The 24595-nt window shown below is 39.0% G+C and overlaps 1 protein-coding gene across 23 annotated transcripts in view; it reads left to right on the top strand.

Moving 5' to 3' along the window:
• The window catches only part of TMCC1 (transmembrane and coiled-coil domain family 1), a 151933-nt gene that overhangs the window by 94498 nt on the left and 32840 nt on the right, over positions 1 to 24595 (top strand). Inside the window, exon 1 of one of the 23 annotated variants that reach the window (XM_065933935.1) lies at positions 12674 to 12826. The exons of 21 other annotated variants lie outside the window; for them this stretch is intronic. In XM_065933935.1, coding sequence (XP_065790007.1) covers positions 12800 to 12826 — 27 coding nt within the window. In that variant the 5' untranslated portion in view covers positions 12674 to 12799. Of the gene's footprint in view, positions 1 to 12673; positions 12842 to 24595 lie in introns of those variants that run through there. One more of the 23 variants, XM_065933933.1, reaches the window with a different exon arrangement.

The raw sequence follows: 24595 nt of genomic DNA on the forward strand, positions 1-24595 counted from the left end.
ATTTGCAATTGCATGTTGATTTTACTGTGTAGTGTCCGTGTGTGGTTGATTTTACTGTGTAGTGTCCGTGAACCCGAATTCAGAGTGTGTTCCCTGTAGGTGTGGGAAATTTTGCACACTCTCTGGAGATAATCCAAATTGATAGATTGTAGAATTAAAATCTTTGATAGTGTTTAAAGTATTATGTCAAACCTATGTTCTTAATACCTCAGTAAGTACAGTTGCAGTTTTCATTTTTCTGCTCTTTCATTTAATTGGACCTCAGATAATCACAGAATCCCTTGGAGCCCCCAAATAGTTAACAACCTCAGGCAAAATTGTTTGCTTGCCAAGGACAGAATGTTTCCCTTTAACAATATAAGGGAAATGAAAGTTCCATTTTGCATCAAAAATGCAGTGCAGGATGGGTCTGTTTGAATTCATGACACACGTCATAAAATCAGAAGGTAAAGAGTGTGTTGGCTAAAATAATCCTTTGGTAATTATCACCTTAAAGAAAGACCTTTAACTGCTAAAGGAAAAGATAGGCAACATATTCTTTGTTGCTTGATTCAGGCAGAGTTTGTGATTAATAATAAAAAGAGCATTTAAAAAATAAACTGTGCAGTTTTGTTCCCCCTCTGTAATTCATCATAGCTTATGTGCCATAAGAAGAGAAGTGTGGTTTAATTGTTCTTGGTTTATCTTTACTCCTGGTCAAGAGTAAATATGTCAACCTTTACATCGTTTCCAAACATCAGTGTAAGAACCTAAGTGAATGAGGTCTAACCTAGATCGCTTTATAGAAGAATCATATTTGGAGGGAGGTGTGAGGTATTTCAAAGAAGAGAAGACAAAATCCCCAGCTCTTACCCTTCCTTCTCCTGGTCCTCATCCATTACTGTTTGCTTGTCCTTCCTCCCTACTAGACCATGAACTCTGTGAGGTCAGAAATGAGTCTGACTTCTTTCTCTGGATCTCCCCAGTGAATACAGGAATGAATCAGGAGTCTAACCCTTGCCATGCGGACAAGCTTCTGTTTAGCCTCAGGCAAGTCATAGTACAGCTCTTTATGCCTGTGTTCAAAAGGATTAAAGAGAAAAGTCATAGTCTCTCAGAGATGGAAGAGACCTTAACGAGTACATAATCCAAACCCGTATTTTGTGGATGGAAAAACCCTGACAGCCTGGCTTGCTGCGATGTGAGAACAGAAATCCTTTGAACTAAGTGAATAGCCGTGTTATATTTTATCCTGATTTTCTCTTGTGGGATGGATTGATTTCATTTGGGACTGTGGTGTAAAACCTTAAACCAGATCCATTTTCCTTTGCCAGCTTAGTCTTCAAGTCTTATTCTTGAGTCAGAAAAAGAATGGATGGTTTAAGTTTCTCATGGCGGAGGACAATAGGAGGGAAAAAGAAACATCCATTCAGTAGGATTTATGATAAATCAAAACAAAATGCCTGGAGATCTAGTTGCTGAAATCATTTACATCTCAGGAGGCACCTCTCACTAAACTTTTTTTTAAAATAATGAACTCACGGGCACATTTAAGATCCTGATGTCTAAATATGTGGGCATTTTAAAAAGGATCTTCAGAAGTTGTTTGGATTAGGGACTTAAAATTTTTACTTTATAGTGAAATATCTTTCAACTGTATTGTGAGGAAGAGCTGTATCTTGCCATCTATTATAACACACCTCAAGCAAAGTGAAATAATCATTTATTCTTCGGATTAGGGAGTGATTATTTGCTTTTCAAAAGAAGGCTTCTCTTTAAGAAAACATCTGAAAGAAGTGCTGATATGTGCTACAACAAGAATGAACCTTAAAAATGTTTTAAGTTTAAAAAGCCAGTTACAAAAGGCTACATATTGTGTGATTCCATGTATATGAAATATATAGAGTAGGCAAGTCTGTAGAGACAGAAAGTAGATTAGTGGTTACATAGGATCAGCAGGGATGGGGTAATAGGAGGGTGATGGCTAAGGGGTAGGGGGCTCCTTTTTGAGGTGAGGAAGATGTTCTAAGATTGATGGTGGTAATGGGTGCACATATCTGTGAATATACAAAAAATCATTGAACTGTATACTTTAAGTGGGTGAACCATAATGGTGTGTGAATTATATCTCAAAAGTGATTTTTAAAAAGCATTTATCATAAGGATTATTTAGTGAGCATCGTTGTATCATCTGAAGAACGATTTGATTTTTTGAGAATAATGGCTAGCATTTGTTGACTGCTTATAATGTGCCAGGCATTGCGCTAAATATTTGAAAATCTACCTCTTCTTACATTAAGCATTGGTTTCCATTCAGCTTTTCAGCAGCACAGTCATCTCTGTATTTTCCATGCATACTAGCACAAAGCCTTCCAGATGCCGTAAACTCAAAATATTTGGATGAATGACGATGTATATGAACTGATGAATGAATGAATTTAGTGCTCCAGCTTGGCCTCCCAGGACATCAGGGCACTGATCTCTCCTTTTCTTTTTATCAGTCTAGTCTCAGACCTAGCAAGCAGTTTTAGCTCACACAGCGGTTAATAGTTGTATCAAGTGGAAGATTATTCTGACTGGGTTTTGCCACTTCCACAGAAGTGAGAAAAGAGGAGGCAGAGTGGGACTTTTATTGCGTTGCCCTCCTTCCTTTTGGTCCTTATTTTGAGTGGCCGGCAACCCATCTCTAGCTTTCAGTCTCTGTATTTACTCCTGGAGGGAGTGGTTAATCTCCCTGCAGGTTTTTTTTTTTTTCCATTTTTTTTATTAGTTGGAGGCTACTTACTTTACAATACTGTAGTGGTTTTTGCCATGCATTGACATGAATCAGCCATGGATTTACATGTGTTCCCCATCCTGAACCCCCCTCCCACCTCCCTGCAGGTCTTTTAAGGAGAACACTAGCCCAAACAAATTTGGCTTCAGGTATGCCTGAATCAGAGTCCAAGAAAGTGCCCTTCAGAATCTTCTACACAGGTGATATTTCTTTTCACTTAGAAATGAGACCCCTAAACTCTTACAGTGAGGGTCACAATTTCTTCATACTTTTTGACAATTAAATTAGGACAGTTAGTTGGATGCTGACTTAAAACACAAATAATATAGTTCAGCTCTGCCACCCAGAACCCTCTGGAATCCTGATGACCTGGAATCTGGACCAAGAGTGCTCTAACACTGTAACATCTATATTCCTTTGAATTCTGGGCCAACTAGAAGATGCCTTGCTCCACAGCCTGTGCTGATAATTATTGAATTATGAGATATCACAGTCTTGTTCATTGTGTGTGTGTGAGCCCAGTCATGTCCAGCTCTTTGCTACCCCATGGACTGTAGCCTGCCAGGCTCCTCTGTCCATGGAATTTCCCAGGCAAGAATACAGGAGTAGGTTGCCATTTCCTACTTCAGGGGATCTTCTAGACCCAGGGATTGAACCCACATATCTTGCATTTCCTGCATTGACAGGCAGATTCTTTACCACTAGCACCACCTGGGAAGCCAAAATGAAACTTTTATAATGATACATAAAACTTAGCCTTGCAAACTAAATTCAGGATTTATCTTAATTCCCTTTGAGCTGAGATCACAAATAACAGATTAGCTTACTTGTCATATTAAAACATCTTTATGTTTTTTTCTGAAAAAATGAGGATATCCTGGATTTTTTTGTTCTTTAAAGAGATCAAAACAAGACTAAATACCTTGCACCTATCTTAAGCTGCCTGGAACCCTCAATCTCTTTTCCACTCTATTTCCTCTAGTCATTGTTGGCTAGAAGGATTTTATATTTAATACTTATACTATGACCATATTTGCATTTCTGTAACAACCCAATGAGCTCCTTGCCAACAAGGAAACTAAGGTTTAGAGAAATACGTACTAAATTTACCTTAAAAAAAATTAATTACCCTACTTGTTCAAAATACACCACAGAGGAATCTGGGTAAAAAATGAAGCACATTTCCCAACTCTGGCAAAACTGTTCAAGAATAAAAGGTCTCTGGGAGGAGGTTCTCAAATACCAAATATGAATAATTTAAGCTCTGATGCTATATTAAAAACTCCCAAAGAAGAGCCAGTCCATACTTACAGTTAATGGTATTGATAGGATGGGGATAAATGACTTACAGCCACGTGTTAAAGTGTTGGTTGCTCATTCGTGTCCAACTCTTTGAGCCCACCAGGCTCCTCTGTCCATGGGACTTTTCAGGCAAGAATACTGGAGTGAATTACCATTTCCTGCTCCAGGGGATCTTCCCGACCCAGGAATTGAACCCACATCTGCTGCATTGGTAGGTGGATTCTGTACAACTGAAACAGATTACTGAGATTGCTAAATTTTACTAGCCTTTGGAAAGAATCGTGATTTATAAGCCAATTCTAAAAGCTTAAGGAAAAAACTTTGATTTTGGATTTGCAGTTTAATGTGAATTGACTGTTATAGAGTCTAAAATAAAATCTTCTAAGTAGAAAGTATTATACACAAAAACTTAAAGAAAGGACAAGGAGAACATAGAACATCGATGGTTTACCTGATAACACTGAGTTATAGTTTGGACTGCACTCCCTGGTATCCAAAGCAAAATATTACATATGGGAATTTTAATCTTGTGTCCCTGAATTTCTTAGGATTACATGTAAATCTGTATGTGTCCACGAGTTTTTCTGGAGGAAGAGTTTTCATCAAATTCTCAAAAGGGTATGTGATCTAAAAAAGACTGAACCATTTTATTACATTTTTAAAAACAGAGTGGGTAACTGAGGAACCTCTATAAATTCCTTTTTAAGAATCCTTTTGCAACCTGCATTAATAGAACTTGTGCTTAGGGTTAAATTTATGTTTTAGATTGGTCTTCAAGTATATGGGGATTACCTTTTTACTGAATGCCTTTATTGTGCCTAGGAGAAAAAAAAAACTCTTAACACATTAATTCATTTCATTCTCACAGCATTTATGCCCAGTAAATAATCCTGTTTTACTGATGAGAACACTGAAACTCAGATTCAAAAAGCTTGCCCAAGCTTACAGAGCCAAGTGAGAGAGTAAGGAGGTGCTCTTCCTGCTCCCCCATCCCATCCTCTCCAGCTGAGCGCGCGTGATGCCCTGGCCGTTGCACGGGTGCTGGTGCTGTGGTGTGGACCACACCCTTGCCTCGTGCCCCGCGCTCTCAAAGAGAAGACCAGGGGAATAGTATATACCGACTAATAAAACTCGTGAGGATGTGAGTACTTCAGATGTTCCCTATATTAGTCCATTTTCTCTTGTGAGAGTGCTAGGAATGCTTTATTGAATTTCCTTAGTCTTCCAGTGTCCTCATGGAAAAAACATCTATTCTACACATGTACAGGTAGCAGTGAGTGTAATCATAACTATCTCCTTATCATCCAGTTTATTCGTGGAATCGCTTTAGGACTAGGTTTTCTAACAGTTGAGATTATACAGTAATCAATAGTCTACAGTATTATAAAAAATTAAAACAGTTTTTAAAGCCACAGGTATATTCATGAAATCTTCTCTAAGAATACTTAATTTCTTTTCCTCCCTTTCAGGGATTTAAAAATTAGATAAAAGGAACAGAGGTTCAGCCATGTCTTCCTCTTTGGGGAGCAGAGACATGCTCTGTGCTGCTGAAATGGAGAGGGAGGCCAGTGCCCTCAGGTCCAGGATGTCTAGCAGCGCTGCCCTGGAGGCTGCCGGGCACAAGTGTAGGCCAGGTCCACACGGCCTCCCCTCAGGGCGTTTGCTCTGAATGGGGAGGGTTCTCCTGGCAACAGCTAGGCTTAGAGAAACGTGAAGCCGCGCTTGCAAGCATCTTTTGTGCTGTGGCTGAGAAGCTGTTGGTGTTAACTCTGATTATGAGCCCCCAAGAGAAGGTGTGGAGTTGGTGCAGGAGATGACAACAAAATGTTTTATAATCTCATCATACAAACCAAAGAGAAGAGTGAGTTTCGAGAAATGTGAGCGTGTTTGAAACTGTGGGATGTGTTTTTTCTCGGTTTTGTTTTTTTTTTAGTGTACTCTTGAATAGAAGAATTTCCCTACTGGATTGGTGTCTCTAGCACTCATAGCTGGTACTTGGAAATCTAGTTTAATTCGATTTAGCACATGCCAGTGACATGTTTGTTTTCTAAGAAATTTTGTTCTCTTCATATTGTGGGAAGTCTCGAAGGTTCTTGATGTGCTCTTTAATGGTTACCCAAAATTATCACGTATATATTGGCTGGAAACACCTGGGTTCAGAGCTCTTCTCCTTTACCTGTCAGTGCTCTTAAGCACGTTTCTCATCCTCTCAGCTTCATCTTTGAGTTGAAGATGGTGGTAGTCACAACTTCGTACTAAGGTTGTTATGAGATTATATTAAATATGTTGTAAAACTCTTGTTATATACTGAGATTACATACTGTGTGCTGTTTTAAATGTTTTTAAGAAAGGAGTAAAGATAACTGGGTTGTTTCAACTTAAAAATACTTGATTTTCTAAAATCTTCTACAGCAAACCAGCCTCACTGCCCCCTTCTCCTTCTTCCACTGAAGTTGCTGGAAGCACTCTCTCTACTTGGTACAAGTGGTAGTACACTTGTAATTACAAGGTGAAATTAAGATTTTAAACATCTTACCAGCAATGTAAGCATCCATTTTGCATTTGAATTTGGTACACGGAACACAATATTAATCAGATTTGCTCTACAGATTTGGATAATTTCAAAGAAACTCTTTTAAAATCATATTCTGGTGTCAGTAGAATGTTTCATTAGATGCTGTTATGACTGTAACTGTTTTCCTTTAAAACAAATGGAACTTGGCAGTTGAAACCTACCAGAAAAACTCTGATTTGGGTTTTATGAAACAGTGGAGGTATTTTTTAAAGCCTGAATTTTAAATAAGTTAATCAGTAGCAACCAGGTTGTGAGTTTTAAGTTTTTCTTTGAGTTTAGAAACTGAACTCAGAAATGCCTTTCACCTTCCACTGTCTTAGTTTCTGAAGCTATGATCAAGATCATTTTTCTCTATCAGGGCATTTTGCAGACCATGTAGCCTGTTTGCCAGTTTTTATACACTGAGTGAAACATACATACAATTGATTTTTTTGGTCTGCTCCCTATAGTAAAAAAGTAAATATATCTAACTCAGTGCCTATCACAACATCTGGCTCAGAGTAGGTGTTTTATAATTATGTTCTTGAAATGCTATGATTGGGAGAGATTTCCACAAAAGGAACTCAGAGAAAGCTTCATGGGAGCATTGGCTTTGGGCCTCTAACGACTCTTAGATGTAGGAGGGCATTCCAGGGTGAGAGAGTTCAGGAGGCAAGGCCCAGCAGTGAGGGATACCGTATGAATGCTACACATGCTCACAAACCATCCCAGCTCTTCTGACCTGCTGTCACAGTGTGGTCCTAAAGACACTGGAGCAAAGATGAAGCTAGAGAGGTAGATGAGTAGAGTGAAATGAAGCATCTCCCTTGGGATTTGGTTTGTCATTTGATGTAGGCCAGTCTATGAGAGCATCAAAGATAGGCTGAATAGCACAGGTAAGCAAGTGACTTACCCTCGCTGAGCCTTAATTTCCTCTTCATTAAAAATGAAGCCAATGAATAAGTAGAGTGCCAGGTATTTTGTGGATTAAATGAAGTAATATATATGAAGAGCCTAGTACTTAAAAGGCCGCTATTCTTCTGGTGGTTATCCATAGTAGTAGTTGTGATAAAAATAGTACTACATTGTTTGGGATGTAAAGACATTTCGTCATCCAAAAAAATTGATGGTGCATTACAACATAACAGCTTTGTGAGTGTTTCTAGTTCACATGTCAATCACACATACTTCACAGTGCCATTTGTGTAATGTAAATACAACTTTGTTTTTATTTCGTGATAAAATGTTTTACTCTGACTACTTTATATAACATGTAGAGGAGTAGCTGCATATTCCAAAGATTCACCATAATAAATAGCATGAAGTACAGATGACACTTTTCTACAGAAGTCTTTTATTGGAATGTTTGATTCTTTTTTTAATCCCTTATCCCAGCCTTCCTAGAATTCTCAACTGCTCACAAAGTTCAAGTTTGTGCAAACTAAGAGAAGATCTTTCTAAGAGAATTGATTCATCCAACAATTTTATCATAAGAGGCTTCAGAGATGAGGAAACGGGCTTAGTAAGACTTGTCTACACAGGTTATTGGTGCCAAATTTTGTATTCACTCTACATTTTCTTCTTTCCTTCACTCTGATTGCTTTCTTTGGTATATCCAATTCTGTCTATAATCAAGTACATCTATGCAATAAATCTGTATAGATCTTAAGAGTTGGGGTAGCTGAGAACACAAGTCCTGTTAGAAATGTTTAATCAAGTTTTAACAGCTTTTCAACAAACTTTAACAGTTGTTTTTTTTTTTTAAATATAATCCACATATTATACCCTTCACCCATGGAAGTTTATAATTGCACAGCTTTTACTTTATTCAGTTTCACAACTGTCACCATAATTAATTTTAGAACATTTTTATTACCCCAGAAGGAAATCCCACACATCCTAGCCATTACTGCCAATCTTATCATTCCCCTCAGCCCTAGGCAAGCATTAATCTAGTTTCTGTCTCTGTAGATTTGAATGTTCTGGACATTTTATGGAAATCAAATCATAAAATATATGATCCTTTGTGACTGACTTCTTAGCATTCTGTTTTCAAGATTATACTGTATGTTATTTATTAGTATTTCCTTATTATTGCCGGGTAATATTCAGTTATATGAATATCACATTTTATATATATATATATATATATATATCAGTTGATGGACATTTGAGTTGCTTCTCCTTTTTTCATGAATAATGCTGTTGTGAATGTCTGGGTACAAGTTTTTCTGAGGACAGTTGTTTTTATTTCTCTGAGTGGTTTGTTGAATCATGTGGTAACTGTCTGTTTGATCGTTTGAGGAACTGCCCGACTGTTGACCAAAGGGACTGCAGCATGCTGCATCCCCACCAGCAGTCTGTGAGGGCTCCATGTTCCCGGTACTCTCACCAGTTCTAGTTACTCTCTGTCTTTTTTATTACAGTCATCCTAGCAAGGTGTGAGCTGGTGCTTCATTGTGGTTTTCATTTGTATTCCCCTGAAGGCTAATGATGCCGAGCATCTTTTTACGTACACTTTGGCCATTTGTCAGTCTTCTTTTGAGAAGTGTCTGTTCAGGGCCTTTTGCCCATTTGGGTTTTCTTGCTAACATTTAGTTGTAATGGTTCTTTATATATTCTATGTACAAGTCCCTTATAAAGCTTATGAGCTGCCAGAAGTTTTTCCCCTTTCTGTGGGTTGTCTTTTCATGTTCTTAATGGTGCACTTTGAAGTTTGTTGTGGCTGTTTTATCTGTTTTTTCTTTTATGGCTTATGGTTTTGATGTCACATCTAAGAAACCATTGACTACATCCAAGGTCGTTAAGATTTACACCCATAGTTTTAGGTCTTACATTTAGATTCTTGATTCATTTTGAATTAATCTTTTTTTTTTTTTTTTTTTGAGTTAATCTTTTACAGTTTGTGAGGAAGAGTCCAACTTCATTCTTTTGCATGTTGATAGCTGCTTGTGTTGGTATCATTTGTTGAAAAGACTATGAGTCTTCTTGGCAAAGGAAATTATTCTTAAGCATTGCTTTACTAAGAGAGATGTAAATGACAGAAATGAAAGAATTTTGCTCTGGCTTCTAGGTAAATCATGTGAAGAGTGTGAGGTCAAAATATTTAGATCAGAGAGTCCTTTCTCCATGGCAGACAGTTGGAAACCAAAAGATGAGACATTTGCTCAGGAGAAATTACAATATTGGAAATAGAGAGTAAGTTGTAGTGTTAGAAGTCTATCAAGAAATAACTAAATGATCTCAATTTCTTTTGCTGAAATAAGTCATGGAATCTTCAGTTTATTAGGATGAATGTATAGAGAAGCTTTGAAAGTTTGAGTATGCAAAAGCTCCTGTAAACTTATAAGCTAAAGAAAGCCAATATAGAAATAATAAATGACAGAGATAAAGCATGAGAAATATAATTTATAATTTTATTTCCTCCAAATAAACACAGAAGCAGAGAAATAGAGGCAAATAACTGAATGGCAAAAGAGTGGAAAGAATGTTAGGGAAGAGTCAGAATTCCTTGGTTCTAATCCTGACCCACCCCAGTTGTGTAATCTTGAATAAGTCAGCCTTCAGAGTAGTCTCTAATATTTACTGAGGCCCTGCCATATTCAGGAATTGCGCAAAGCTCAAGTTCCTTTTTTGTAGAATGGAGATTATGTCACATTAATTGCTTTGAAAACTTCTGTAAAGAGCCATTTTCAAGAAGAGATTATTCTTGAAATTTGGGGTTATTCACTGTAGCAGCAGTATCTGATAATCAGTAGTCAGTGCTCAGAAATGTGTTCTGAAAGGTGTGCTATATCGTTATTTTGATGAAGAAACTGATGTTCAGTGGTTATGAAAGTTGGACAGTCAGTAATCAGTAGAGTCAATTCTAATGTAGTTTGCTTGATTTCTTTATACCACCTTGACTTTGGCTTGAAAGATAGTATAATAGATCCTGGTGGGAGGGGGAGGGGGAGGGAATAGGGTAGCACCTATGAAATTTAATTTCTTAGACATGAAAGCTTAAGATGTAATTCCAAAGGAGTGATTAGTCCTGAGATTAGTATCTCAGTGGTGAGGTGGAACAGAACCTCGTGTTAATAAGGTCAAAGGTAAATTCCATTTGACTAACTGGTAAGTCCCGGAAGAGCTAAATGTTCTGAAACACAGTCATACAAGAGTTTATCCATGTGTCTGCTGGAGTCCTGGACATTCTTCTTCAGGAGGCAGAGTGGGGACAGAGCAGCAGTGAGGTAATGATGTCTGAGTGGGGATCGGAGGTAAGTACCAGAGGGCGAAACAGTACCACAGCTTGTGGAGGTGGGCAGACTTTGCTTTGGACCATGAAGATGTCACTTCTTAGAATTTTTGGTTTTTTTACTTGAATTTTCTCATGTTCATACCCTTTGAAGACCCTTCTTACCCCACTCGTGAAGTACCTGTGATTCATTTCCAAATGTGAAACTAAGCAGATCCTGAGTGCTTCATAGCTCTGATCGTTCTGCTCTTTCCACACTTCTTGTCCTTTCCCTGGTGGAGTTGAGAAAGATTATTTGGATGTATAAGACTGATGAGGCGGGCACGGCCCCCCACTCAAGTGTTCTTGCCCGGAGAATCCCATGGACAGAGGAACTTGGAGGGGTGCAGTCCATGGGGTCGCAGAGTCGTGCACTACTGAAGCAACTTAGCACCGTCACAGATAAGACTAAAAAGAGTACAAGACCAGAAAAGAGCCCAAGAAGAGAACAGAACGGCTTTTATTCATTGATTTGTCCTGTGCCATTATCTTCTTGATGACAAGTACGGAGTTCAGTCTTTAGTTGTTAGCCTCTGCTGCTGCTAAATGAATAAGCAGCAGACATGCTTCTCCCCGTTGCAGTGTGGCTGTTGGAGATGTCGTCAGCTGGCACGGGGGAAGCACAGAACTTTGAACTCACATTCTGATTTGCAAACTTTCAGTTTCTGCGTAGAAATCCGTGGCGGTTGGTGTCTGTGAGAATAGATCTGTGATGGAAATAGAAGTAGGAAAGGGAACTAACGTGCATGGGGCCCATGCTTTAGGTGAGGCGGCCTGAAGCGCTTGACGATAGAATGAGAGTCCCAGAAGTCGCAGAAGTCTGAGCTGTTTTCATTTATATTGCCTTGCATCTCAGAAACGGCAGAACTGGGATTCAGAGGACTTGGGAGACGTTTGAGGGAAAACTGATGCTGTGCTGATTTTGGGTGTGCATGTGCGTGTTCATGTGTTCCGTCACTCTGGGAGACTCCCTTGATAGTCACACCTAACCCCACCACTCATCTGGAATCCATTCTTTTTATCAGAGTTTTGTCTTTTTGAGAATGCTAAAAGGATTCGGTCACTTCTGGTCTAGAGTAAAACTTGCGTAATATAAGGGAGACCACAGAATGGAGAGGATTGTCTACATTGTCTGTCCTGTGCTTTTGTCTTGACGGAAATTCCATCTCCTGGTTCCTTTTTCTATTTATGATTTGTGTGTGTGTATGTGTTCCCCTTATTTCAGGGAAAAATTTCTAACAGTACAGTTATATACATTCTTGGTGACCTAAAAAGAAATGGTAATGTGCCTTAGGTCTCCGCCTTTTGGGTATTTGGGAGAAATGAGGTTTTTAAACCATCTCTTCAGTTTCAGCCTGTGTCTAACACCAAAAATATTTTTTCAGAACATTCTCCCTTCCTTGTAAAGTCATAGAAGTTTGGGGCTCCTCGGCTAGGTCACAGTGTCTAAATGACTGTGCCTCATTTAGAATAGAATCTGGACATTATTTATGATACAAAACAAAGTAACCAATAGTTCTTCAAATTTCCCACTTCCTGCTCATTTCCTCCAGACACAAAATAGGTTTGAGGAAAAAAAGTTTTCTCCTAATGCTTTGAGCTGCCTGTGTTTGGGATTCAGAGTATTTTGGGTGCTTATTGCTTAACTGGGCTGAAGATCACCTCATGTGACAGCATAGATCCCTTGTTTTGGAATTGCCATTACTTTCTAGAACAGCCACTCTGTACGGCAGCCAACATGCCCTGGGTCCTCTTGCTTCATATTACAGTGATCCTGCTTTGTCAGGGCAGAATTCAGCCTCACACGGCTGGAGCCAGTCTCTGCTGACCTCATGCCACAGTACAGCATGTTCAAGTCTGCGAGAAACCCGAGGGTTCTTCGGCATATTCCTCCTCCTCCTCCCTCACAAGCATGGAACCCTCACTCTCCTCGGAAACCGTATGTTGTATATGTGTGTGTATCTGTCTTTTTTTTTCCCTCAAATCTCTTCCTTAATCTTATAATTCTACAGCTTTAAGTGGGGGTGGTTGCTGAGACAGGCACAGGAAATGCTTTGAGCTGCTGAAACTTAGCATTTTTTCAGCAGTAGATCTCAGCCCCGGGCATTTGCTGTTTGGGGACTGACTCGTGTGAGGTGGCAGTAGTGGAGAGGTGTATTATGTGTTTCCTAGTTTTCATTTTACCCCTCCCTAGGTATTTAGGTAGAACGCACAGAGTGTTCTTTGGCTGTGTGGGCATGCTCAGATGATACCAGAGTGTCCCGTTCTGCCGTATGACAGGGCTGCTTCAGTGCAGAGTAAATGTCATCCTCACTCTCTCAGGCTAAGTAGTTCTCCAAAAATAAGTGTTTGCTTCAGAGAACCAGAGTTTCCTTTTGCCTTTGGCAGCTTGGGGAAAGCTTGGGTTAAATTTGAAGATGCCAGGCATGCATAACCAATAACAATTAGGATTAAAGCCATTTAAAATATTTCTCACATTAAAAAAACAAAAACAAAACGGTTCTTATTACTCAGCTACTTGTTTTTCGTGTATTTTTCCCAAAGATTTGGCAATTTTCTGAATTGTAAGGTGGTATGCACATATTTTGGTACTATGCCTTTGGATCAGTGGAGCAAGTCCCTGAGATTCAACTGGATGAGAGGGTGATCCAGCTTCACAGTGAATCCACCATTTTCACATCTCACCCACAGTCCCTAACTGTATACAAAATGTGGCTGACAGCGGTAGTTTATGATGATGTTTTGGTGTGTTGTGGGTTTATGAGTAGTACATAGGTCTTCTCTAAGAGATGCATGCTGAAGCGCACAGATTGTGTGCAGTTTTACCCGACCCTAAAGCATTCTGTTTCTTGTGAGCCACTGTATTTAAGATCCAAATAGATTCTTCACTCTGAAGTTTGATGACAAGTCACTCTCCTATTCCTTATGGCCGATCACTTTAAATGCCAGCTTTATTAACAGATTTGTACCTCTACTCCCCCCCCCCCCTTTTTTTTCCCTGTTGTTTGTTCTGTATCTTGGATTTTAAAACCCTGGCACATCTCTGTTTGTTCTGAGGTTATAAAAGGTCAGTTTCCTTATCTATGTTTTATTAAGAATGCAATCCCAGGTTGAATGGGGTGTTCAGAAGAAAAGAATTCATAGGCCAGCCCTGAAAGGACAGGGGGTGGAGACTGATAGTAAAACAGAAGTTAACTCCTTTTTCTCCATTATTGACAGTCCAGAAAGAGGAGGAAAATGTAAAACGTAATCTGAATATTTTTAATTGATGTTGTTTTGTCTATTTACTGCCTTAATCCATGAGTAGAGAAAAGCTTGCCAAAATCACTTAGTACCTGAGTGAATGATTTTAGATTAAACTTGCTTCTCTACCCGTGTCTCTCACTGACCCAAAGTATTCATCAGATCTGCGAAAGTGAAAGCCGCTCAGTTGTGTCCGACTCTTTGCGACCCCATGGACTATACAGTCCATGGAATTCTCCAGGCCAGAATACTGGAGTGGGTAGCCTTTCCATTCTCCAGGGGATCTTCCCAACCCAGGGATCGAACCCAGGTCTCCCGCATTGCAGGGGGATTCTTTACCAGCTGAGCCACAAGGATCCTCTCATTGAAACAATGATTAAAATGTTCAGAGAAGAGGTACTTGCTCTAGCTTCTGAAATTTTTCGCATGACTCTCTGGATACATCAAACTGCTGTAGATAGGGGTTTATGTATAACCTCTTTGCATGACGTTGCAACACACTTTATGAAAACTGCAGGATAAACATTTTAAAGGCACAAAACTCTAGAGGGGAAAACATATCTGATTCTAGGAAAGAATTGGAGAGTCTTAGGAAGTGGGATGTGACAGAATGCATTGTTTATATGTTGAAGTTATGTTTGTGTTTTAAATATTACACAAGATAATATTCCCAGATGTTGACTTAAAGATGAATAATTTGCTTTTTCCTTCCTTAATGACCCTGCAACAACACACATCTATATAAATTGCCTTGATTTTCTGTACAGATGCCCAGAATTTGTGGTGATAATTATTTGGTTCTGTGCAGATGCTATCTGTGTCATTTAAACAGTTGTTATTTACACTGGACTGTAACTTTATTAAATGGTGGACTTTCAAATGATAACACTCCCCTCCCATCTCAACTGCAGCTTGACCAACTCTCATCGTTTCATGGGGCTTAGAGTGCTACATAAAGGTCAGATTCCCTAGGAACAGTGCCTATGGAACAATGCAAAGATCTGCCCACATTATTTTGTAATTGTGGGGTTTCTTTGTAACTGACTTTCGTTCGAAAGGAATAGCCAGAACGGTGATTTCAGTGGTGGATGAGAAGTGTACAGCACGGCAACAGAAGACTGGCAGTGCAGCGTCTCCCTACTCCCAGTGCTCAAAATGCTTTCCTTCTCCTCCGGAGAATGTTTTACATCCCTTAAGACCGTGAGAAGAAAAATAGGTTGAGAACTCTGACTTAATGCTTAAGAACAGTCGTCATTAATTATTTTAATTCAGGCCAGAAATTACTGTATGCCAGAGTTCCAGTGTATCCTCTCTGAAACAGAGGGTGGTGTAGACTGATCATTTGTTCACGGAACAAACGGTTGTTGGAGAATCTGCTTTCTATCAGAGTTTGGGAGTTGAGATGGCTCTCTGCCCTCATGCAGCTTCCATTCTAGTTGGGGAAGATAACGACAAGTAATAAGGCTAATAAGTAAATGAGGCATATGTTGGAGAGGTATGGGCTGTAGTCCCAGTCCTGCCAGAACCAGATGGGAACTTGGGGATTCAGTTAACATGCCAGAGCTTTTATTCCTCACTTGTAAAATGAGGCTACTTCACAAGACAGCTTCTCAAGATCGTTAGATTTTAGGTCGTTTCAGAATATATGTGTATAGACATGTATAGATTGGTTTTAAAAATAAAGTGACACGTTTTCCTGTGACTCTCAGAAATGGTCAGAGACACTGGTCTCAAACTTATTTTTTTGTTTCTAGGCAGTTAATAGAGCTAAAAAGCAATTTCTTAACTGATTATTATTCAGTTACAAACTACTCATAGAAGATCGATGAAGGAGCTTACTGGACTTAAACTTGTACTACTAGTACAGAGGAAAATAGAATTTAGACAAAGTTTTGTAACTCTGGATAGGGTAATTATTTACTTTCAAAAGCATTCATTCTAAATTCCTTTATATAGTCACTTTTAAGTGTAACATATTTTCAAATGTAATAAATATTATTCTTTATTAAATCCTTAATTTGCACATTATTTTGCTGGAACAAAATCTTCCTTAAGTGAGAGTGACATATCTTAATTTACATGAGGTTGATCTCTGTGGCCTGGGCTTCCCAGGTGGCTCAGTGGTAAAAAATCCTTCTGCCAATGCAGGAGACGCAGGTTCGATCCCTGGGTCAGAAAGATCCCCCAGAAAAGGGAATGGCAACCCCCTCCAGTGTTCTTGCCTGGAAAATTACGTGGAAGAGGATGATGGCCGTGTCTAGTCCAATGGGGTTGCAAAGAGTTGAACATGACTCAGTGACTGAGCACGAGCACGAATCTCTGTGGCCTACAAATTAATAAATTGGAATTTGAAATTTAAAAAAAGTACAGTGAAATGAGTATAACCATATGGTGTATATATGTACTCTAAACATTTTACTTGATCCAAAGTTGCTAAAACACTAACAGTCTTAAGATAAAAACTTAAGTGTTCAGTAAATGCCTCCATTTTTTATTAATGTTAAAATTAAGGGTACAGAAATATTTTCTGGCTGCTATTAATTCTTTGAAAAATAGCAAATTTTCAGTCTCCTTAGCATTGAATTGTTACTATTCCAGACCAGTGGTTAGGCATAAGTAAATAAGTACTTTGTAAAAGAAGCCCGTAGGGAAGGCACTAAACAGATTTTCTAAGTTTGATTATCCCTAGACTAAGCTCATTTCCTTTTTTAATAGGCTTACTATAGTAGTAGAGATGTTCTGAAGACAGGATATCTAGATTTCAGCAGTACATTCAGCAGAGTTCTTCACGGTGTCTTTTGAGGGGAGGACATTATAATTGATTCTTCATAACTGAGTCAGTGAGTGAAAGAGTGAAGATTACCAGCTTGGATAAACACCGTCCTGGAACACGGTCTCCGACGGCTTGCTGCAAAGTGCTTCCGGCCCTCTTCAACCTCTTCATTAATCCATCACTAGTGACATTGCTATGCTTAGTCAGGGTTGAAGATGTCAAGCAGCTGAAAAGAGTAATTAAAATTTTGAGCTGTAAAGTTGGAATTCAGTGGCATTCTCAGATGTAAAGCAGAAGTCACCACATTATATGATTCAGCTGTACCACATTTATGTGATTTATGGAAAGGTCAGCTGTTCTTACAACCATTTTCAATTATAGAGAAAACAAACCAAAGAACTGCATTAGATGCTGTGAGCAGGTTCTCTGGCAGTCTCTTAACTCAAAGTAATTTAGATCCTATAGCAAAAAGGAAGTCTTTACCTAGTGGGATCTTAATTAACCTAAATCAGACAAAGCTCTTGTTACATTACAATACATTTTAAGAATTAGGTTGTCTTCGTCGTTCTTTAAAATTAAAATTCTGGAAAAGAAGCATTATTAATATTACCCTAACATTAGGATGTAATAACAGAAACATTGTTGTTGATATAATTACAACATAAAACACCCTGAGAGAAAACAGAGTTCCTAGTAGTTGAAAAGAATACGAGAGGTGCCTAACAATATTCACATCTCAATTTTGTTTACAAAAAGCCACCAAAAGAACATTTGTTATCAATTGGTCATGAGCAAATTTGTTTCATTAAAGTTTTCCCCTTAATATGCAAGACAAAGCACTAAGTTACTAGGAATTTTAATTAGGATTTTTCCTTTCCTACTCCCTAGATTAAAGGGCTGCAAATTCTATAATACCATATAAAGCCTTCAGTTCAGTTCAGTCGCTAAGTCATGTCCGACTCTCTGTGACCCCATGGACTGCAGCATGCCAAGCTTCCCTGTCCATCACTAACTCCTGGAGCTTGCTCAAACTCATGTCCATCGAGTCGGTGATGCCATCCAACCATCTCATCCTCTGTCGTCCCCTTCTCCTGCCTTCAATCTTTCCCAGCATCAGGGTCTTTTCCAATGAATCAGTTCTTCCCATCAGTGGCCAGAGTATTGGAGCTTCAGCTTTAGCATCAGTCCTTCCAATGAATATTCAGGACTGATTCCCTTTAAAATTGACTGGTTTGATCTCCTTGTAGTCCAGGGGACCCTCAAGAGTCTTCTTCAACACCACAGTTTTAAAGCATCAATTCTTCAGTGCTCAGCCCTCTTTATAAAGTCTTAGCAGTCATCTAAACCCTAGTTAAAATTAATTTTGACTGTAACATAGTTTGAAAAATTAATTTTTATCAAATCATTAGAAGATAAAAAGTAATTTTGTCAGAAGATATTCTTGGGAAGATGGAATATGTTTTTTTTCCTGAGTGTGCCAAACTCAAGAACAAACTAGAGACAGTTCCATATTGATTTTCTAAATAATGGCTTGAGAACAGAGGTCTTCTACAGTTATTGTTTCTTGGTCTTATATGAGAAATCTGTCTCCAAATTTTAATTGTGAATGATTTCGCCTCCATTTCTGGTAAATTTCACTTAAATACTGGGTAGACTTATCTTTTGGGACTTCCAAGATGGTACAGTGTAAAGAATCACCTGCCAACACAGGAGATGCAGGTTAAATCCCTGGGCTGGGAAGATTCCCTGGAGTAGGAAATGGCAACCCACTCCAGTATCTTGCCTGGAAAATCCCGTGGACAGGGGAGCCTGATGGACTAGTCTATGGGGTCGCAAAGAGTCAGACATGACTGAGCATACACAGACTATCTTCTAAGGTCTCTTACAGCTCTGGCTTGGAATTCTGTGGAGAAAAAAGTTTCATAACTCTGCTTTTTATGTGCTTGTGGAATATCAGAAACTAAATCAATCCTTAAAGGACTAAAATTAATTCATAAGCAAACACTGTCCAGTAATCAGAGGTGGCTCTGTAAAACATTGAATACAAAAAAATGGAAGATTCCAGTTCAGAAACTAGCCACAGCTGTCTGTAGATTCAAATATAACATAAGCATGTATTGGAGGTGATATGATGTTATATTCTTATTCCTTATGTATTAATTCACTGGACATTTATTGAGCCTACATTATAAGCTGCAATAAACCATAATGGAAAAGAATATGAAAAAGAATATATACATATACAACTGAATCACTTTGCTGAACACTAGAAGCTGACACAACATTGTAAATCAGCTATGCTTCAATTAAACATTTTTAATATAATAAAATAAATTAGTATCTGAAGGGACATTAATTCTCTATACTTTCTTTGTTAGAACATGTTTATTGACTTTGGTAGAACATGTCCTATTATCTTCCTGTCTTCTTCCTTTTCCCCTCTGTGATTATAATGATAAGAATACCATTGCTGTGTGTACTTCTACTGTATACACGTTGATCCAGTTCACTGAAGCTCTAGGAGTGAGTTGTTTCCGAACTTTAACTTTGTGAACCTGTGCTTATTCTATTTTTCAAGATCAGTGCAGATTCTTAATCAGGCATTTTGACAGCCATTATCCTGATGTGAGTCTTTGACCTTAGCAAGACTTGTTCTTCACTTACACACTGTTCCCATTTAATGTAAACACACTTGAGCCAAAGGACGTGAATATTTGGCTTCATATTTGTCATACATTAAATGTTGACACTAGTTATGGAAATATCTCTAGGACATCCTTTTTGGATCGGAGTTGCACTTCTTCAGTTAATTGCCTCGAATAGCAAGGCAGATAACCTGGTTAATTTCTAAAGAAGGCCGATGCCTGTATTCTTTTCCTAAAACCTCATAATTCTGGTATTGGCTTTGGCACTAATTTTGTTGCTCTCCTTTCTGAACTAATTGGTTCTAAGCAGTAAAAGAAAGCGCTTGCCTTATTTAGAGGTTCATATGACTATACTAATCTCAAAAGATTTTAAACTCCTTTACAGTTACTTTCTTTGTCACTTTTCTGCTCCCCCACCTACTGGTTGCTTTTGCATAGAGAAAGCTGCTGAAGTCAAACAAAACCTCCCTCTTACTGAATCCCAGTGGGAGCTTACTACAATTAAAGACTTTAGGTGAACCCGTAACCTGCTGAAGGAGGGCAAGAAAAGAGACCCCTTGGGGAATGCACGGCCAGCTGATGTGACAGGTCTTGATTTGACTTTAGTACCTCCCTTCCAAATCTATCCTCTGCTTTCTGCTGTTACAGACAGCAACTGATTTATTAGATTTATCATTTTTCTTCTTCGATTCAGCTTTCCTTTTCCCCATCTTTGGCCACTTTGGGAAAAATTTATCCAGCCAGTCATCAGGTATCAGCATCAAGAAGGTCAGTCAAATTAGATGCTTTACAGAACAAAGTTCCTCAGTCTTTGGACGTTTTTCCCCAGTGGATCCTTCATGAAGTATCGCGAAGGGTGAAAAAGAAGGAGAACCTTAGGCATTTTGTCCAAAAAATTAAGTAATATCCATGAGGTCTTAGAGCTGAGATAGGTTTTAATAATAGAGCAAAGCCTCTAGAATTAGTCTTGATTTATGTTGAGGGTATCTTTTGTCTGGGATTTGCTTCCAAATCATTGCATGGGAGGGAGGAAAGACCAGCCATCAGTTAATAATTAAAACTGGGTAAAGTGCACAGGATTCAGTATCCTCTCTACTTTTACACATATTTGAAATGTTGGATAACAAAGAAGTTTTTAAAAGACATCTTTCCCCAAGAGTTTTAGAAGGATAAAATCTATTTCCTATAAATTTTCAGCATTCCCCCCAGTACTCAACAGTGTTGAACACAGTAAAAATACTGTTGTAGGTTTGTATTACTGAGGGAAAAAGCTATTTTCTTGTCAGATAAATTCTGAATTTAGTAGGGGTTTTTATTATTATTTTTGTTTTATTTCCAGATTATTGTGTTTATACTACAATGTTTAAAAGTATTTCATAAATTAGATTCTAGTGAAACTTGTGTTCACCTTTGTTTGTTTCTAAGGGCATATTCAGTAAACTTTAATCAGTGTTGAGAAGTCTGAAAACTAGTCAATGAAAAACAGTTTTAAACCGTTTCTTTGGGACTTCTCTGGTGGTCTAATGGTTAAGAATCCGCCTGCCAATGCAGGGGACACAGGTTCAATCGCTAGTTGGGGAAGATCCCACATGCCCTGGAGCAACTGAGTTCGTGGGCCACAACCACTGAGCCTCCACTCTAGAGCTCATGCCCTGCAACAAGAGAAGCCACTGCAATGAAAAGCCCACTCACAGCAATTAGAGGAAGCCCAGGCACAGCAGTGAAGACCCAGCACAGCCAAAAATAATAAATAAAGCTAAAAAAAAAAAAGGTTTCTTTGTAAAGTAACATTTGAACACTTTTAAAGGAAACTTTTTGTGTTATCAGTAAAATATCCCTGATATGTCTTTGGGTGGTATTTCGTAAACGAGCCTGTTTTCTGTCTGGGTCCTAATTTGACTTACTGCTAAATGCCGATTGAATCCTCAGCGTCTTCTATTTTGTCAAGTTGATCACGCTTATTCAAATATCTTTGCCAGTTGAGGTGCTGTAACTTTGATCTAAAGCAAGGATTGTTGTTGTTCAGTTGCTGGGTCATATCCTACTCTTTGCAGGTCCGTGGACTGTAGCCCTTCAGGCTTCCCTGTCGTGCACCATCTCCCAGAGTTTGCTGAAACTCATGTCTGTTGATTCAATGATGCCATCTCAACCTCTTTTGCCCACTTCTGCCCTCAGTCTCCTAGCATCAGGATCTTTTCCAGTGAGTCGGCTCTTCACATCAGGTGGCCATCAGTCCTTCCAGTGAATATTCAGGACTGATTTCCTTTAGGATGGACTGGTTGGATCTCCTTGGCGTCCAAGGGACTCTCAAGAGTCTTCTCCAACACCACAGTTCAAAAGCATCAATTCTTCGGTGCTCAGGTTTCTTCATGGTCCAACTCTCACATCCATACATGACTACTGGAAAAACCGTAGCTCTGACTATACAGACCTTTGCCCACAAAGTGATGTGTCTGCTTTTAATATGCTGCCTGGGTTTGTGAAGCAAGGATTAGCAAAGCTCCCTTTTTTCTTTGTAAAGGACCAGATAATAGATAGTTTAGGCTTTGAGAGCCACAAGAGTACTCTATTATAATTCTTTTAGTTTGTTTTTGTTCTTAAAACTCTAAAAATTTAGAGGTCTTTTGTAAGAGCCTTGTTAAAACAGACAGAATTAGACAATTGATTTTTAATTAGATGCTTTACAAAAATAAAAACTACAGATTCAAATGTTAAAGGTTTTATTCAAAGGAAAAATTGTGACTCTCATACAAAATGAACATGTGTCAAAGATTTTATTTGTCTCACTAATTCACCAATTATTAGGAAGCAGTAAGATATTAAAATGAGAATTGGACTTAAGGAAGTTTATATTCTCTACCAGACAAAATTGATCTGTATTTCATCACCAGCACTATTCACATGGTAATTTCCATCTCTACAGTCTTAGAATAACCTAGCCAGAGAAAAAGATGCAGAATTTATACTATCAGATAACTCCAAAATATCGATAGACAACACTGGGTAGTCCCTTGAAAGAACACTTAAATTTTTTTCTTTTCTTTTTTTTTTTTTAACCACTTCAGTGTTTCACAGTTTCTGCTGACAACCGCCCATCCCTCTTGTGATCATAAATAATTTACAGAGATTTTTCTTGATCACGAAATAGTTGGTCTCTTTAGATTTGACCTGATTATTGCAGTAAGAGTGCTAATTAATCACACAGACGTCCTTAATGGGTTGTTTTAGGGTAAATCCCACAGTGACTTTTTCAGGGCAGGAACAGTCTCTTGAAGACATTTTATTCTTTCATGCAATATTGTGAGTATTCAATAAAGTGTGAGTATTCAATAAAGTATGTGATGGTACAGGAGCTGAGCTCAGGTTTATGATTGTGGTGTTTTAATCTGTTACTTAAACTTCAGAGAGCTTGTTGCTTTTCATTCAGAAGCTTTTTTTCCCTGTTGTCCATAGTGAAAAAGACTTCAGGGTCACAAGAAGTCTTTCTGAAGTCTTTCTCTTGCTCAGTTTTCATTTAAATGACTTTGTAAACCTAAAATGAAAAATAAGAGAGGAAACATTAGAAAAGCGTAGAAATTTGTCCTGGCAGTCTTTTAGTCTTCTGTTGAAACATGGATAGAATCCTAAATCCTAAATAGAATCCTATTTAGAATATTTTTCACCTCCTCGAACTGTTCTCTGGTTGTAAATGAAAGTACAAATGTGGATGGTGAATGAACATCCTGTAGCTTTAAGCCCAGCCCGTTGGATGCTTTTGTCTTTTATAAAAGAAGCTCACAGCTTGGAGAAGAGCGGCAGATACTGTCTGTGATCTGCGGTCTCAAACTGTTCATTTGCATTCAGCTCTAGCAAACTGTGCCCACACCCAAGCCATGCGCGTGCGCGTACACACACACACACACACACACACACACACTCACTCTCTCTCTCTGTCTCTCACACACAGATGCTTGTTTGGCAGAAGCTTTCTGTTTGTTCAGCACAGAGTCCTTCCTCCCTGGCTCCCCAGTGTAGAAAGCTCTAAGAGTTGATGCGGGAGACAGAAGCGGTACAGTACGCAGGCCGAGGAGGGCACTGCAGGGGATTGGCTATGCGGGGATGTTGATGTGGTGTGGCTGTACCTGCCTGTTCTGTGAAAGGCACTTCTCTGAGGCTGTGAAGGTGAGAAGCCCAGGGATCAACTAGAAGCTTCATTTCGGCTGGCTGTTGGTGGGGGAAGGCATTCCCAGTGGTAGCTGTCCTCATTTACCGCGTTATTCTCGGAAACCAAGTATGTGCAGCCGTGACAGACTCTGCCACAGCTCGTCTGCAGTTTGGAAGCTGGGACAAATGGAAAGAGCTTATAGCCAAAAGAGGTTGTGATTGTTTGCGCGATCCAAGCTTGCGCTGGCAGTGCACAAATGAAGGATGAGCTTTGTGGCAAGCAAAATCAGCAGACTGCCTGACAGGGGGCTTTGGTAAGATAAATGTGTCACTTATGTTTTGGGTCTCCGCCCCCCCCCAGCCCCCTCCCCTTTTTTTGTTTTTGTTTGTTGTTGTTGTTTATACTTTTCTGTATCTGCTACATAGAATTGCCTCTTAGCAATGACTAAAACATTTTGCAGATTCACATTTGATAGAAAGGGATACCCGAAGGAGCCAGAAAGGAAGCCATTATTTCTGGTCATTCAGTTCTGTGACCTTCAGAAATAGTCATCAGGTTTTCTCAGATATCCATGAAGTGGTAGAAGCTAGGAATTTCCAGACCAAAGAACACTAACAATTAGATAGCCTTTTTCTTCTTTGAACAGTCATAATTAACGCCCCTCCTCCCCCCCTTTTTTTCAGCTTTCCCTATGGCCTGAAGTGAAGAAGAAAAAATAAAGGCTCTGCGCTCTTATTTAATTGTTGCCACTGGCACAGTAGTAGGCTGAGAATTCTAAGTGTGGAGGTGGAGGGAGGCAGGTTGAGGAGTCTGCTGTTTTCATAGCTGTGCGTTGGTGGGTGTTTGTCTTCGATTCATTATCATTGCTGCTCTGTATCAAGCGGTTGGTTAGTGCTTCATCCC

The sequence above is a fragment of the Muntiacus reevesi genome, chromosome 4 (assembly GCF_963930625.1).
Source record: "Muntiacus reevesi chromosome 4, mMunRee1.1, whole genome shotgun sequence".
NCBI lineage: Eukaryota > Metazoa > Chordata > Mammalia > Artiodactyla > Cervidae > Muntiacus > Muntiacus reevesi.